General features: G+C 39.0%; 1 protein-coding gene across 2 annotated transcripts in view; it reads right to left on the bottom strand.

Annotated features, from left to right (window-relative positions):
- GRID2 (glutamate ionotropic receptor delta type subunit 2) overlaps window positions 1-13,707 on the bottom strand; it is a 764,624-nt gene that overhangs the window by 89,232 nt on the left and 661,685 nt on the right. For both annotated transcript variants that reach the window (XM_074147380.1, XM_074147378.1), the window contains one exon: window positions 11,634-11,829. In XM_074147380.1, the coding sequence (XP_074003481.1) occupies window positions 11,634-11,829 (196 nt within the window). The remainder of the gene's footprint in view (window positions 1-11,633; window positions 11,830-13,707) is intronic.

Here is a 13,707-nt window from a genome sequence, read left to right on the forward strand (position 1 = left end):
TTAAAGATTCTGATACTTACATATTTGCTACTTACATATTTTAGAGACTAGAAAGGTTGATTTTCCTAAGTATCCTGCCAGTGCCTTTTAATTTACAATTTAATTTTCCTGTACCATCCTTATTACTTCACTATCATTTCATTGCCTACCTATATGCTTATTAATGTATTCATTATTTAAGGATTATAGTCTAAAAATTTGCTATCAGAATAGCTTGAGGTTTTGGGTTTTTTTTGCTTTTCTATTACTTACAGCTGTAAGATTATTAGAACTGAAAAATTATAAATAATTTCATGAGGAACGATTAAATGTCTTACAGTGGAGGCTTGCTACAGATCTACTCACTGCAATTGCATTTGCTGGTCTCTGGAATAGACTTTTGTTTGTTTGTTTGTTCAGTAACAAGTTATTTAATGGAGTTTATTTAAATCTGTCAAACTGTTTTATACACAATTGGTATAACAGCTCCAAAAATACAAAACAAGATCTCTTACCTCTTATACCTCTCTCACCATTTTAGACTTGCAGCCCCATAATCCAAGCCATGGTTTAGAGCTGGAATTTACAGCACATTTTACACATCCCTTTCTCATTAGTTCCGTTCATGTCTTTTTTCTGTCACATATATCTTTTAAACAACCTTACATTCGATCCCATTTGCATTTGTTAATGCATCACAATGTATTTGGGTATTATTAAAATATGTTAATACACAAAAATGATAGCTGGAAACATTTAAGCAGGAAAGTGAATACATTACTAAGTTTTGTGCCTCAAGCAAGAGCATGCTCTCCTGTCTCCATCTATTGATCATTAGACGGAGCCTGCATTTCCCCTGATCTGTGTGTGATACGTTCCCAGTGCAGCCCACCACACTGTGAGCCTGCAACTGGGCTTCAAAGTGACAGCCAGAGTTTTGGAAAACTTTATCTGATTGTGAATTAAAAGTCACAGAATTCATTGCATGGATAAACAGTGAGGCAATGTAAGCTGATGGAGACAGCAAAGGGGATGCATAGACGTAGAGAGGTAAAGGGTGGAAAGAAGAAAGGCTCAGAAAATGGAAAAAAGTTGGAGTAGTTGGTATCCAAATAGAAGGGACAGAGGGTTCAAAAAGCAGAAAAATCAAAAAGTTAGAGGGAGGGAACAAAGTGAAGTGAGAATTCAGAAGGAAAATAATGAGCTGAGGTTGCTGGAGCTGCGCGAGAGTGTGTAGTCCACAGACACCCTCGGTATGGTGGTGTTATTCATCTTCATGAACCTGGAAATGTTACAGAACCTCTGTAGGAAAAGCATGAAGTTAATGGAGATAAAATGGAGAAATAAGAGCTCACAGGACCAGAATAATAGTTGCCTAATACTTTTTGTGTGCCCTGTAGCCAAATGACAGTGCTCCAAATGCCAAACTACTCTTCTCTGTCAGGCGCTTTATAGAGATTTTCTTTCTTAGGATAATGAGAATCCAAAACGGCGAATCAAAGCACAGACACATCTCTCTGCCACGGAAAGGGACGTGAGCCACACAGACGGTTTGACAAGGGAGCTGTGGGCTTTACTACTGCTTTTGCATGAGCGAGTTAAAAAAAACAGGGGAAGGATAGAAGGAATCAAAAAAGGAGGAGATAACCCAAATTTCTATTTCTCCCTGAGGAAGCAACTTTTGACAGACTTTTCCCACTGATGGTTTTGAAAAAGGCATATGGAACTAGATCTGGGCACAAAAGAAAATGTGTGGTTGTTAAACTGGACAAATTAAAATCTTTTCATCAACCTCCCACAGGAAAATGGCGATAAGTAGTGACCTGAAGATGTAACAAAAAATGCCTCAAAGTATTTTACTCATCCCAAGCTTCGCTTCCCCATAGGTTGTACAGAAATGGTACACATCTTATGCGACCAGACTAGGAAACCATATTCACAGGAGTTTGTAATTTCCATCAGGAGTGTCTCTTGTTTAATAAAGAGTAATCTCAGAGTCCTAAAGGATTACAGGACTCATTATGTCATATTTGTTCCAATTCCTGCTAAATCAAAATAAATGACCACTTACTGAAGTGGAATGACATGCAAGCAGCACACCCAGTTTCTGAAGGTGCTAATAGGGCATATCAGAGAGTGCTGAGCTCAGAATTACCCCGCAGTAATAAAATCTGAGAAAACATACATGTTACTTAAAAATCCAAAGAACTGTAGGTCCCCTCCACAAGCTGCTGACAAACACAGGGAAGTTCACTGCTCTGCTAGCATCCCAGCACAGTTTGCTCATTCCTCTACAGTTTTTGGTCATTTAAAGCTGTTGCTCGTACTCTTTATTGGAGAGACGCCACAGATGGAAGAGCCTAGGAAGGTAGTACATACAATTTTAGCAACTGCATTAGAAGTAGATTTGTGGGTTGGAAAAAGTAGCAAAAGTTTATTTTCTAGCAAAAGTTTCCCTGTATTGCTCTTTCATCATGTATACCCAACACGCTTTCACTGTCAGATGCCACATCAGGACCAACATCACTCTGGCAGCAGTGCCCAAATGACAACTGCAAAACTGCCCCCCTCAGTACCTTTCCGCCCCAACGAGTCTTCCTCTCCCAAAACTCTTCCTGGCTTCTGCAGCTGATATACAGGAAGGAGAACATAATCTTGTTTTGTTTTAATTGAGAGAGAAGCATGCAGCAGAGCTTCCATTCTGCTGTGAATGTATCTGTAAAGACATCTCCTGTTTTGCACTCTTTCCTAAAGCCTGTATTTTACTCATGAGATGGTTTTGTAACAGCACCCATGAGAGCTGTTTCTCTTTCAAACCTCTCCTGTGCTAATGCATAATAAATGTACTCATCACATAGTAAAGACTCAGAAACTTCTTTTTATGGAATATGGCAGTAGCATTGCTATGTTAGACCGAAATACGCACAATTTAAGCTACTTGTTTGTAGGGGTGGGTTCAGCATCCTTTTCTGTTTATGCCACCCTTTCTAACAGGTGTCTCCCTAATACTGAGTGTGGCCAACTGAGAAAACTTCAGCAACAAATAATGCTAACAAAAAGATTCCCTTGGAGCATTGTCCTGACATACTCATGCTCAGCTTTTACACTCTTTTTCTTAAATTATTTCGTAATTGTCAGTTTTCTTACTCCCTGCTCCCTTCCAAAATTTCCTATTCCCTGATAATCCCAGCTTCAGGAAGAGAGCTCGGAATTTCTAGAATTAATCTCTTGCCAGTGCAAATGAAAGCAGCGTTCATGCTGCTAAGTTATTCAGAAATTTAAAGTCTCTCATATATAAAGCTCAGGATTATGGTATTCGGATGTGATATGGCCACAGAAACAAATGGGGACACATACTACTCTGGCAGCAATTCCCAGAGTTGCACAGTATCAGAAAAAGGCACAAAGAGATGTAAGAGGGATAAACTAAGCATTGCCAGCTACAAACTCCTCATACAGGTAGCTACAAGGAGTTACTCTGCATGTTGTGGTATAGCTACACTCACCTTCAGAGCGTGGTGATGTGGTCCTACCTCCCCCACCTATCAGAAGTACCCAAAGTTCTCCAGAAATAAATTAAAAAAAGGAAACTCCTATTTGTTATCTCTACAGGTAGAGACTGAAGGCTATTTAACACAAAATTAATTCTACTTTTTTTGTGTTCATGAGGGTTGTTTTAGACCAAATACCTGGCAATGCACCACGTACCTAAAGTGGCAGCTACCTGATACTCCTACAGAGCTGGTCTTCTGCCATCAGGACAGGTATGCACTCCAGGTGTTTCTCTCATGATGCCATCCTAATTAGTCCACTTCTACACAAGAGAAACCCCAAGTGAAACCTCCACCTACAAAGGAATCAGTTTTCCTCTCTGGACTGTTTTGCCATGTAAAAAGACAACCACAGGGTTAGAAACAGGCTAAGGCATGAAGTACTTAGCTTTGTATTTGGCCATCAGGATGAAGGGTGGGGACCTCCCTCGTTCCATGTTCACTCCTGAAAGGGCTGTCAGCCTTCCTTTCTCCAGATGAAAAACCTGAACTCAGCTCTCTGCAGAATACAATTCCACAGGATTCAAGCAAGTTTAGTTCCTCTGTCTATATTTTGCTATTTCTTATTTTTATTGCCATTTCTTGTCACATAATATGATCTTATTTTGATAGGTACTGTACAAAATAAGCCAGCAAGAAAAATAGATTCCCAGCTTAGGCACTCCCAATCACTCTCTAGAGAAGGAAATTGTCTGTCTACAATAGCTAGGAAAGAAACTTGGGCACTTAAATTAGGCACCTGAAGTTACACATCATGAGATCATAGTTGTAGCCATGGCAGTTTAAGGATCTAAGCGAAGCAAGATTTTCAGAGAGAAATACCTTTAAACAGAAGAAGGGATATAACTGTAGGAGGACCCCTAAATAACCAAGCTTTCAGGCAAAGAAACCTTCTCTGAAAACAAGCAGAAAACTTCAAGATTAGAAAAATATCTCTGTGACTAATGCAATTATGTTAATCAATGAGACAATTCATGAAAAATATGTAGCTGGCACCACTGAAGATGGAGGAAATGAGGGATAATAAGGACCAATTGCTCGATAAAATGTTATTTCCTTCCCTTTTTATGTTGTATCAGACTTTTACAAAGTGTAGCTCCCATGTTCATCTTTTGAAGTTAGGCTGTAGCTCTCCCTTGAGGATGAAGGCTGAAAGGTCAGACACGGAGAGATTGTTTTCTGAGAAATACTCTTCCTCTACTAACGGTCATCTTGATTAACTTAGTTCATTCTGGGGCATAGTAGTTCTTTGGTTTCACCCACATCACATCTGTGATGATATTTAGATGACTATAGCGGAAGTTCCTCTCTCCCCTCTTATTTCGTAGTTATAAAATAAGCCAAATGAAGGGAAAAAGCATAAAGCAACAACAAAACTGTGCTGCTCGGTTGATGGGTAGCGATAGTGGTACACCAGAGACCTACTTGTCAAGGTTTTTGTTAGTGTAATAACAAAGGAGAGTGTTAAGGAGTTTGAAGAAAAGACAAGACTACTGTCTTCAGGGAAAACTTCATACCTTACAAAGGAGTCCTTGGAGAAAGCATAAAGATACTTGCTTGAAAAAGGAGTTGCACTGGAAGCTCACACAAGTAATTTCCAATTCAGAAATGAGAAAGCTACAGGGAGACTCAGAATCGACCATGAAAGGCCTCAAAACTCAAGACAATGTTTTTTTTTCCTTTTTTTTAAAAATTTTTTTTTCTTTTTCCAGGAACATTTTCAATAGAACTAAATGCAGAAAAAAAGTGCTTTGTAAAGGCCAGAGAAAATAACACTGAAATGTACTGAAGTGATGGACTAGAAGTTGTATGGGAAAATCATAGACAAGTTATGGAAGGTAAACTGGCAAAACTTAAACAGACACAGGAGCTTAAGCAACAGAAAGCCACAGGAAAGAAAATGAAGACTATGAGGTCAGCTACGGTAGGTTTTAGGTTGAACTAAGTTAGTGGTCAGACAATCATGAAAAGAGAGTAGAGGAAAGCACGAATTTTATTTCAGGTGAAAGGAGATCAGTTCAGTGTAAGAGAAGTAGAACTGCAAGTTGTGTCCCTGGAGCCACTAGCTGAATTTCTTTGGACTCCAGAATATTCAGGGATGAATTACAGACAGAAAAGACTTTGGTTTTGCATGTAGGAAGGCCCGCAAAACTGGAAAACAGATCTGGAAAATTCTCCAAAATAATAGCAAGAAGAGAGGAAGAAAGCAAAGACAGTCATGGAAGGTAGAATGGCATGGCACCACAGCAGGACATCAGTCAGGGACATCCGAGCCTGTTGAAGTGACTGGCAGGCATATGCAGACTGACCTTTGAACAGAAGTCATGAGCAACTTGGATGGCATTTCAGTGAGAGCAAAAGGAGGAAGGTACATTTCGGAGCACGTAAGATGAAACAGGAGAAGATGAACTCAGAAAAAATTTTCAGGACACTTTGGAGACAAAAGGAATATGGCAGCAGCTGGCTTGCTTAGTTGTCAGATTATCTGTGTAGACCCATTTCTTGATATGTAGGCTGACTCAAATTTTGCCTTACATTTTCAACTGAATAAAATCAAACTCTGCAGAAAATAACTTTTACAGGTGTTCTACTCAAGATAAAACCTGTGAAAACTCTCTAGAAAGCCAAAGTTAGATCAAACTTTGGTATATGCTTAGGAGTGTTCATGAGGGAGAGCAAGCCTTTTGTAGAGCCTGCCTCGAATTCTGAGAAAATAAGGCAGCAGGAAAACAGTTTTACATTTCATTTTTAAAGCTATGCACATAATCTTCTTCACACTTTGTTAACTGTCACAGATCAGTTATTATACATCCAAAACACATTGACCCCCTAAGCTAATCCAGATAACTATTAGCCTTTTGATAATGCCTGAAAGTAACACCACACTGCGTTGTTAGTGCTTTCTGGTCAGCATTCTAAATTTTTTGCACTGCTGCAAGTTTGTTTAAACCCTAGGTATGGAAACAAAGACACACAGGACTATAGGGGTAAAAAAATAAATCTTTCTCCAGGCTGATTATTCTTTTGGCTCATGCAAACTGAAGCCAATTTGTGATAACACTATGAGAAATATGCTTTCCAATGAAATATACCCCAGTCTTCCACCCCCGTAAACTGACATGTTGACAAGCTATGAGACATTAAACACGGTAGTGTCAGTGGACCAGGCATTCCTCCTGTCATTATTAACAGCATTATTAACTGGTAAATCTGGCTCAGGTTTTATGTTGAGGCTTGCTTTCCAAGAAAAGGATGCTATATGACAAATAAGATGGAACCAGACCACCCGTGATAAAACAAAGTGAGGAGGGCAGGTGCATTTGGTACCCCCAGGCACCTGTCAGCTCCAAGTCGTGGACTGTGCAGGAGAGGGTAATTGCAAAATAGATAAATTGCACCTTCAGCTGTGGGCCTGAACACATCAAGGTCTTAAGGGTACTCCTGAACCTTAGTACTTATAGAACAACAACAGAACATCTCATCTGCCCAAGAAGCATCACCTCCAGAGGCATAGGGGAATCAGTGTCTGCGTTGATAATTAGTTTGCTAACTAACAGCTGCATAGTGTTGCTGATCCCCTTGTAGTGAATTAAGATATACGGGGGACTGGAGTACAGTCTCAGCATTTTTATATGCTCTTGCCTTTTTTGCTTCCTATCCCTTTCTTAGCCACCATCAAGCTGCTGAATCACAGTACAGAGCCAATACCCCAAAAGTTTGTCTCAGTTATCTCTTGTGTCTTTTTATTCAGTGTCTTTTTATTGGCCAACTCCATGGTCAGAAATGTTCACAACAAAGACATATGGACTGGCATATATTAACTAGATCTTTTTGTGGTATTATCAGTTTATCTGCCACCAGAATAGAAATTCTAATAGCAATTTTGTGAATAAATCAGGATAATTGGATAACTAGTTAATTCTGGAGTTTTTTGGCCCATCAATAGAAATCTTCATGCTATTGCTAATGCTGAAACCAAATTAAGAATAACCATGTCCAGTTATTAACAATTTGTTCTAGCACAGAGTCACAAAACATTATTACCCCTTTCTTCCCCAAGCAAATCATCTTAGCAAAGCTTTCTAATGGCCTGTTCAGAGATAGTTTAAACAATATTATTACTATTACATTTTTCCTAAGAAGGTAAAGGTGCAATCTGCAGTGTCGAGGGAAAACCAAAGGGCTCAGCAGTTGCTGGAATGTTTCCACTGGTAATGCAAATAGGATCATAAGAAAATAAAAAATCTCAAGATCAAATTCCTTTTGATACTGTGAGCAAGTTGAAGAGGAAATATTATAAGAGCCTAAGAAGAGTTTCTTTTACTGCGCCATCCAGAAGCATTATTTCACCTGACAGTCATTCACAAGTTTCCTACCGGCTAAATATTTTGCAGATAGAGTTAAATAGACAGAGGTCTCAAATGCATTCAGATTCTGCTTATGCAGCCTGGGAAAGGAATTTTCCACTTTGTACTGCTGAGAAAAACGTAGACGCTGCAGGCTATGGTATCATGTTCAGAGGAACAAGGTGGGTAGGATAGGGCATTAGGCACTATTATACTCTAGGGAAGAAAGAGCAGACAGGGGCACAATGGAAGTGCTTCATTATATTTTAAATGGGAATAGTTCCAAGGATAGGAAAGCCTGTGGTGCTTGTAAAGGATTAAGCAGGGTAATGTGCTTTTTAAGAAGACATAAAGAGGTATGTAATGTGATATGTTTAAGCCTAAATGATTTTTCTTGGAGTCCTCAATGAATGTTTAAGCAGGCATGACTTAGGCTGCTGTAAATCCTCTCCGAATAAATAGCTTCCATGAAAATAGAGATTCCTTTAACAGAATGAGATGTATATTTCATAACCTATGCAAAAAAAAGGAAAATCAATTTGAGATACCGAAACATTTAGGAGTAATAAAGAAAAAAAAAGAAGATAAAAGTGAATATTCTCCAGAACAATCCAAGCATATACAGGAATACAGCTACCTTCCCATCCATTTTAATTTGACAGAGCAGGAAGACAAACAACTGCATGCTTCCCTGCTTTCAATTCAGATCTTCAACTGCTTTTTGTTGCCTTTTGAGAAAGGAAGAGACAATATGTGGCAGAAAATATCTAAAGTGCCTGCACTTTTCAGGCTGTCTCCTGTTTGAGGTATTTAAAACTCTTTTCTCTCTTCAGAGCAAATTTGCCCAGCTGCTCTCTAACCAGACCTGATGGTGTATATAGCTTTTCACCATGGATGGAATAGGAGCACACACAGTGATACATATGCACCTGATTTATGAGAAGAACAGGACCAATAAATATCAAAACCTGAAAACTTACAACAGCGTGATCTTCCCATCTTGTTTCTCTTGCCTGCCCTGCCCTCCTGCCAGGAAAAGCAGGTCAAGGCGGTAGATTGCCTGATGCAAAATGGGACTATGCAATCATTGTCATTTGGCTGTATTATATTTTCACTCACACTGGTGCCATTCCCCGTGAAGTCTCTGGTACAGCAAGTGTGCAGTCCTGCTGAGCGAGCGGGATGATGCGATGAATAAACCAATGGTTGATTCCCCTCCCCTTCCCCCTGTTTATATATAGATTTGTATTAAACTGCTGCTTTCCTCAAAATAAAAAGAGTACCAGCTCCACTGTAATTTGCAGAATAAAAGCAAGACAAAACTAAAGGACTGCAAAGATGTAACAAAAAACGTTTGGCAACATCTTTTACACTGTGCCTACTTGGAAACACCGTTTAATCTCAGGGAGGGTGCAGCAGGGAGCCTTGTTAAAGAAAAGCATGTCCATTGCCTCCCATAACATCCTTCCTGCACACCTCTCTCCCATGGTGGTGCCTCCTATCACAGTACCATCATGGTCATTAGGCAGCCTAGTGGAAATCCCTTTCCCCATACCTATTTGGAAGCACTCTTTAAGTCTCAGCCCTCACTTGGCACTCCAGGAACATGTGCCAAGGTAATGGCCTAAAAGAGCTTGGACAAACTGCTCTTCAGTCGTCAGCTTTAGTGCTGATTAATGGTAGAAACAAAATGAAACACAGAGGGAGACCTGTTGGTTTAGCTTGTCCAGGGTTATAATCTGGTTAATAGCTCTGATGTTCAAGAACCCGAAGAACATTACAAAGTACATAAATAGGCCAAGGGGAACCACAAATTCTTTATTCTGAAATGTTTTCATTTTTTTCAAGTATTTTACAGTGATTATAATCTCTGTCTCTTATCAGTTACCTTTTTACATATTAATTTTTTTTACCTAAGACTAGCTTTTAACATCACATTCTTCATCTAGCTTTTTTCCTGAGCAGGCCCAATATAATCTCTCCAAAGATTCTGTGTGAACAGGAACTGGCAAATAATCTTTTTCTGTGTCATTTCTTCCTGTAAAGTGAAAGGAGGGAAACTGCACACACCTAGGTGGATATGTACGTTCATTAGAATCGGACCTGAGCCCTTTGATAATTTAAAATGGGAAGGTGGTTGGCTTGCTCACACGCTGCACCTTGGTTTTTCAACACTACCATTTGCAAGTGCTTGTTCCTGGGAAGCCGAGGCATGGGAAATTAAAGAACCCAGATATTTCTGGTTTTGTACATTTTCAGATAGCAACTGCCATGTTTCCAGGAATGAGAAATCAAAGACAGTAATCTGGAATTACCTGCCACCATGATACACTAGTTGTTTTTTTCAGCTAAACGTCATTAGTCAACATAGCTGTGTTTGACGTGCTCTGGTTTTTGATTCTTCTGAAACCTTTAGTGAAACTCAGGAAGGCAAACCAGAAGGAGGGCAGCTCGTGTTTTATACAAAAGGCAAAACCCAACTTTATCAGCCCCTTACAAACTGAGCTAAAATATGTTTTTTCAAAAAAAGCAATTTCCTTTAGCCAATAAATCTTCAGACTGTCTTTTTTTTCTTGCTTTTTTCAGCTTATGACTTTTTCTAAAGGGGTTTCAAAAGTGCAGGTCCCCAGGGCCTCTCTTGCCTCTTCTTTCATGCTGTTCAGTCCTTCAGAAGAGAAAATATGATCTCACTTATACAGAAATTAGTGATTTTTAAAACTCCAAAGAATCTTTGTTATTTGTGGTTCTTTTATTGTTAAGAGTTCATCAGTGATTTCATCATTCTTTTCAGTATACTCTTTTCTCTTACATATTTGTATCCAGTGTGAAAACTGGGTGAAACAGAAATTATGGGTTTTCCTGGCAAATCAATTTTGGTGGAGACAAAAGGCAGAGTTTGTCCAAGTCCTCAGAAGTCTCTAAACCAAGTTTAAAACAAGTGAACACGCAACTTAATAGATATTTTCTCCAATTAATATTCACATTTTGAAGTTTAAAATAAAAATCTACAAAACAGGATGTTTCTCAGATTTGATTTAAAACTGTGAATATGAAGATACAATGATAGGGATAAGGTTTATGTACAGTCATTCATTAACCCATATTCACTCTCATACTGAATCCTTTCACGTACTACTGTTATTATAAAAGCTGTAGCTGTCAACCAAAAACATGGGAGAGAACTATTGCATTCACAAATGTACCTACAAAAATTGATTCCTGCTCCCAAAGTATTTTCTCACTGCTAAACTCACTACAGAAGCTGGCTGAGAGATGCTTCTTTAAAGCCAAATCATCTTTTTCTGTCTGCCTCTCTCAAAACATATATGATTCAGAATTACAGCTGAAAGCCAAGGTTTTCAGTGTCAGGAGTCTACAAAAATAAGTTAATCAATGTCTTGTATTCAAAGTGCTTTAAGCTTTGTACAGTACATTGCTATGTCTTCTGGGGTTATAAATCCAATGATCCTATTCCCATTTTGAATCCTGACAAATACATTCATTTCTCATACCTATAAATCCTCTTCAGAGCAAACACTCTAGGTACTTACATTTTAAAAAGTGAATGAAAACAAGCTACATAGCTGAGAAATCCTAATCCTCCATGCTGATGCAATGGGCGTGCAGAAATAGGTACCAGGCATGATCATTATCTGGGTGCAAATGCATCCCTTATAGTTAAAAGCAACAACTAAGCAAATGTGGTGTTACAGCAGAGCATTTCCAATGGGAAGTGAAAAATAAGCCATACCAGTACCTTTTGAATGCCTGCGGTCGACTCCATGACATTGTTCTCCGAGCCGTTACTTCTGTTAATCATCCGCCACATTTGGGAATACATGCTGTCCCTCTCGAAAGGATTCATCCCTTTCACTCGGACGTGCTCATAGACTGCGGAGTCCAAGACAGTGCCATAAGGAATATCCGTCTGCCTTGAGAGATCCTGGAGAGACCTTAATTGTTGGTGAAGAAAAGAGACACAGGAGACTTGAAGCCACATTTTCAAGAGAAAGGAGATGCAGGCAAGCAAAGGGCAACACATAGGAAGATGGCTGTCAAGCCAGTTTCTTTTTTGGTTGTTTTCTTTTTTTTTCTTTTTTTCTTAAAAGACAAAGTGAGACTGAAAATTTGTTTTTATGGTTTAAGACACAAGGAGGAATATGAAGCGAGAGGAAGGGGTAGAAAAAACGAAAATGGAAGAAAAAAGAGCAACAAAAGGAGTAAGAGGATCCTGTCAAATACTGAGAGCTCTTTTGAGCAGAGGCAAGGGAGAGAAGGGAGTGTTGCAGTCCCTCCAGCCATACACAGCAAGTTTAACAGAAGTAACCACCTACAACAGTACAGTGCCACCGCACACCATGCTACTGGAGAGCTGGAGTGTTAGCACTAGAACTCACTGAATCTAGCCCAAAGCATCTGGGCTGAGTGCTTCTATGTGCTACTGGGTCACATGGTGAAGAGCAGCTTTTCCGTGGTACTTCTGCGCTGAACTGTGCACCCATGACACAAAGCAGGTCATATCCTACATTATTTTCAGCAAAAGGAAGAATTCTGTTGTGGTTTCATGAACTGTGTTTTTATTACGTTTCATGTCATTTAGTCCAATAAATTTGCTCTACCTTACATATTAGCTATTCTTATCCATTCCCTATAAGAAGGACAAATTAACCCATTTAGAAGTTTCTAAAGCATCCAAAATATGGCTTTGTCAACTCTACCCTTTAAAGTCTCCTTACCTCTTGTCCTTTATTTTCCTATCCTATAGAATTGCTCTCCCATACCTTTGTTTCTTTAATGGCATTCATTAAAGTTTCAAAATAACTACTGCAATATGTCTGGTGCCTAAAACCCATTACTGCTTTCCTGGCACAAATTAACTGTGTATAAACTGCACAAACCTAGCGGATGACATCTAAGGACAAATCAAGGCTGCAAGTGCTGTCCTAAAGTAGACAATAGCAATTTGTAAAAGCTCATCTCAGCCACAGAAAATGCAAACGCTAATGTAGGAAACTCATCAAATTCCAAGTTGTGTTTCTGAAACATGTACAGTGAAAATGGCCCTACAGGGAAAAAAAAAAAAAAAAAGAATACTTAGGTGTTCCAGGGATGGCACTGAAGAAAACACTAATCAGATCTCAAAGGATATGTGTGCCTCTGAACACAAAAGAAAGCAGGAAAAGACAAAATCAATAGAGCCCAATGGCAAGGGTTTAGAGGTTAGTTGAGTAAAAAAGAAAACCCTTTGAAATTCAGACATATAAGCTTAGAACGACATTGAACAAGAGCTAAATTCTAAGCAGATAATATATAGCAAATATAAGGAAGGGATAAATTTAATTTTGAAGAGTAAATAACTAATGGTATTAAAACCCCCACAATCCTCTCCTCTTTCTCCAACAAGATAGCATTCCCCTTCAAGAACATAAGCAGCAGGGAACCTGCAAAGAATCAGTACACATATGGGATCATCAAGGGTGAGCTGCTAGATGAAGCTTTTCCTGAAACCAAATATATTGGTCTCCTATGAAAGGGCTAAGCGAGACCTGCCCTTTTCTAGGAAGAAAAATGTGACGCTCTAGTAGACTAAGGTATCAGGAGAAAAAGTACTGCAGCTAATTTGGAATTGAAAAGTAAAAAAAAAGGGGGGGAAATATGAAAGCAAACAACTAAGACATTACACTTAGGTTTAATAAATAAGCTGAAATAAGAATTGATAAAATTTTAAAGATCAGTCCTGAAGATAGGACATAGCCACCAAGTGGGTTTCTCCAGGGAAAGCAATTCAATCATCTATTACACTTTGAAATTATTAAAAAACCCCAAGACTT

Source organism: Numenius arquata, chromosome 5 (genome assembly GCF_964106895.1).
Source record: "Numenius arquata chromosome 5, bNumArq3.hap1.1, whole genome shotgun sequence".
NCBI classification, from domain to species: domain Eukaryota; kingdom Metazoa; phylum Chordata; class Aves; order Charadriiformes; family Scolopacidae; genus Numenius; species Numenius arquata.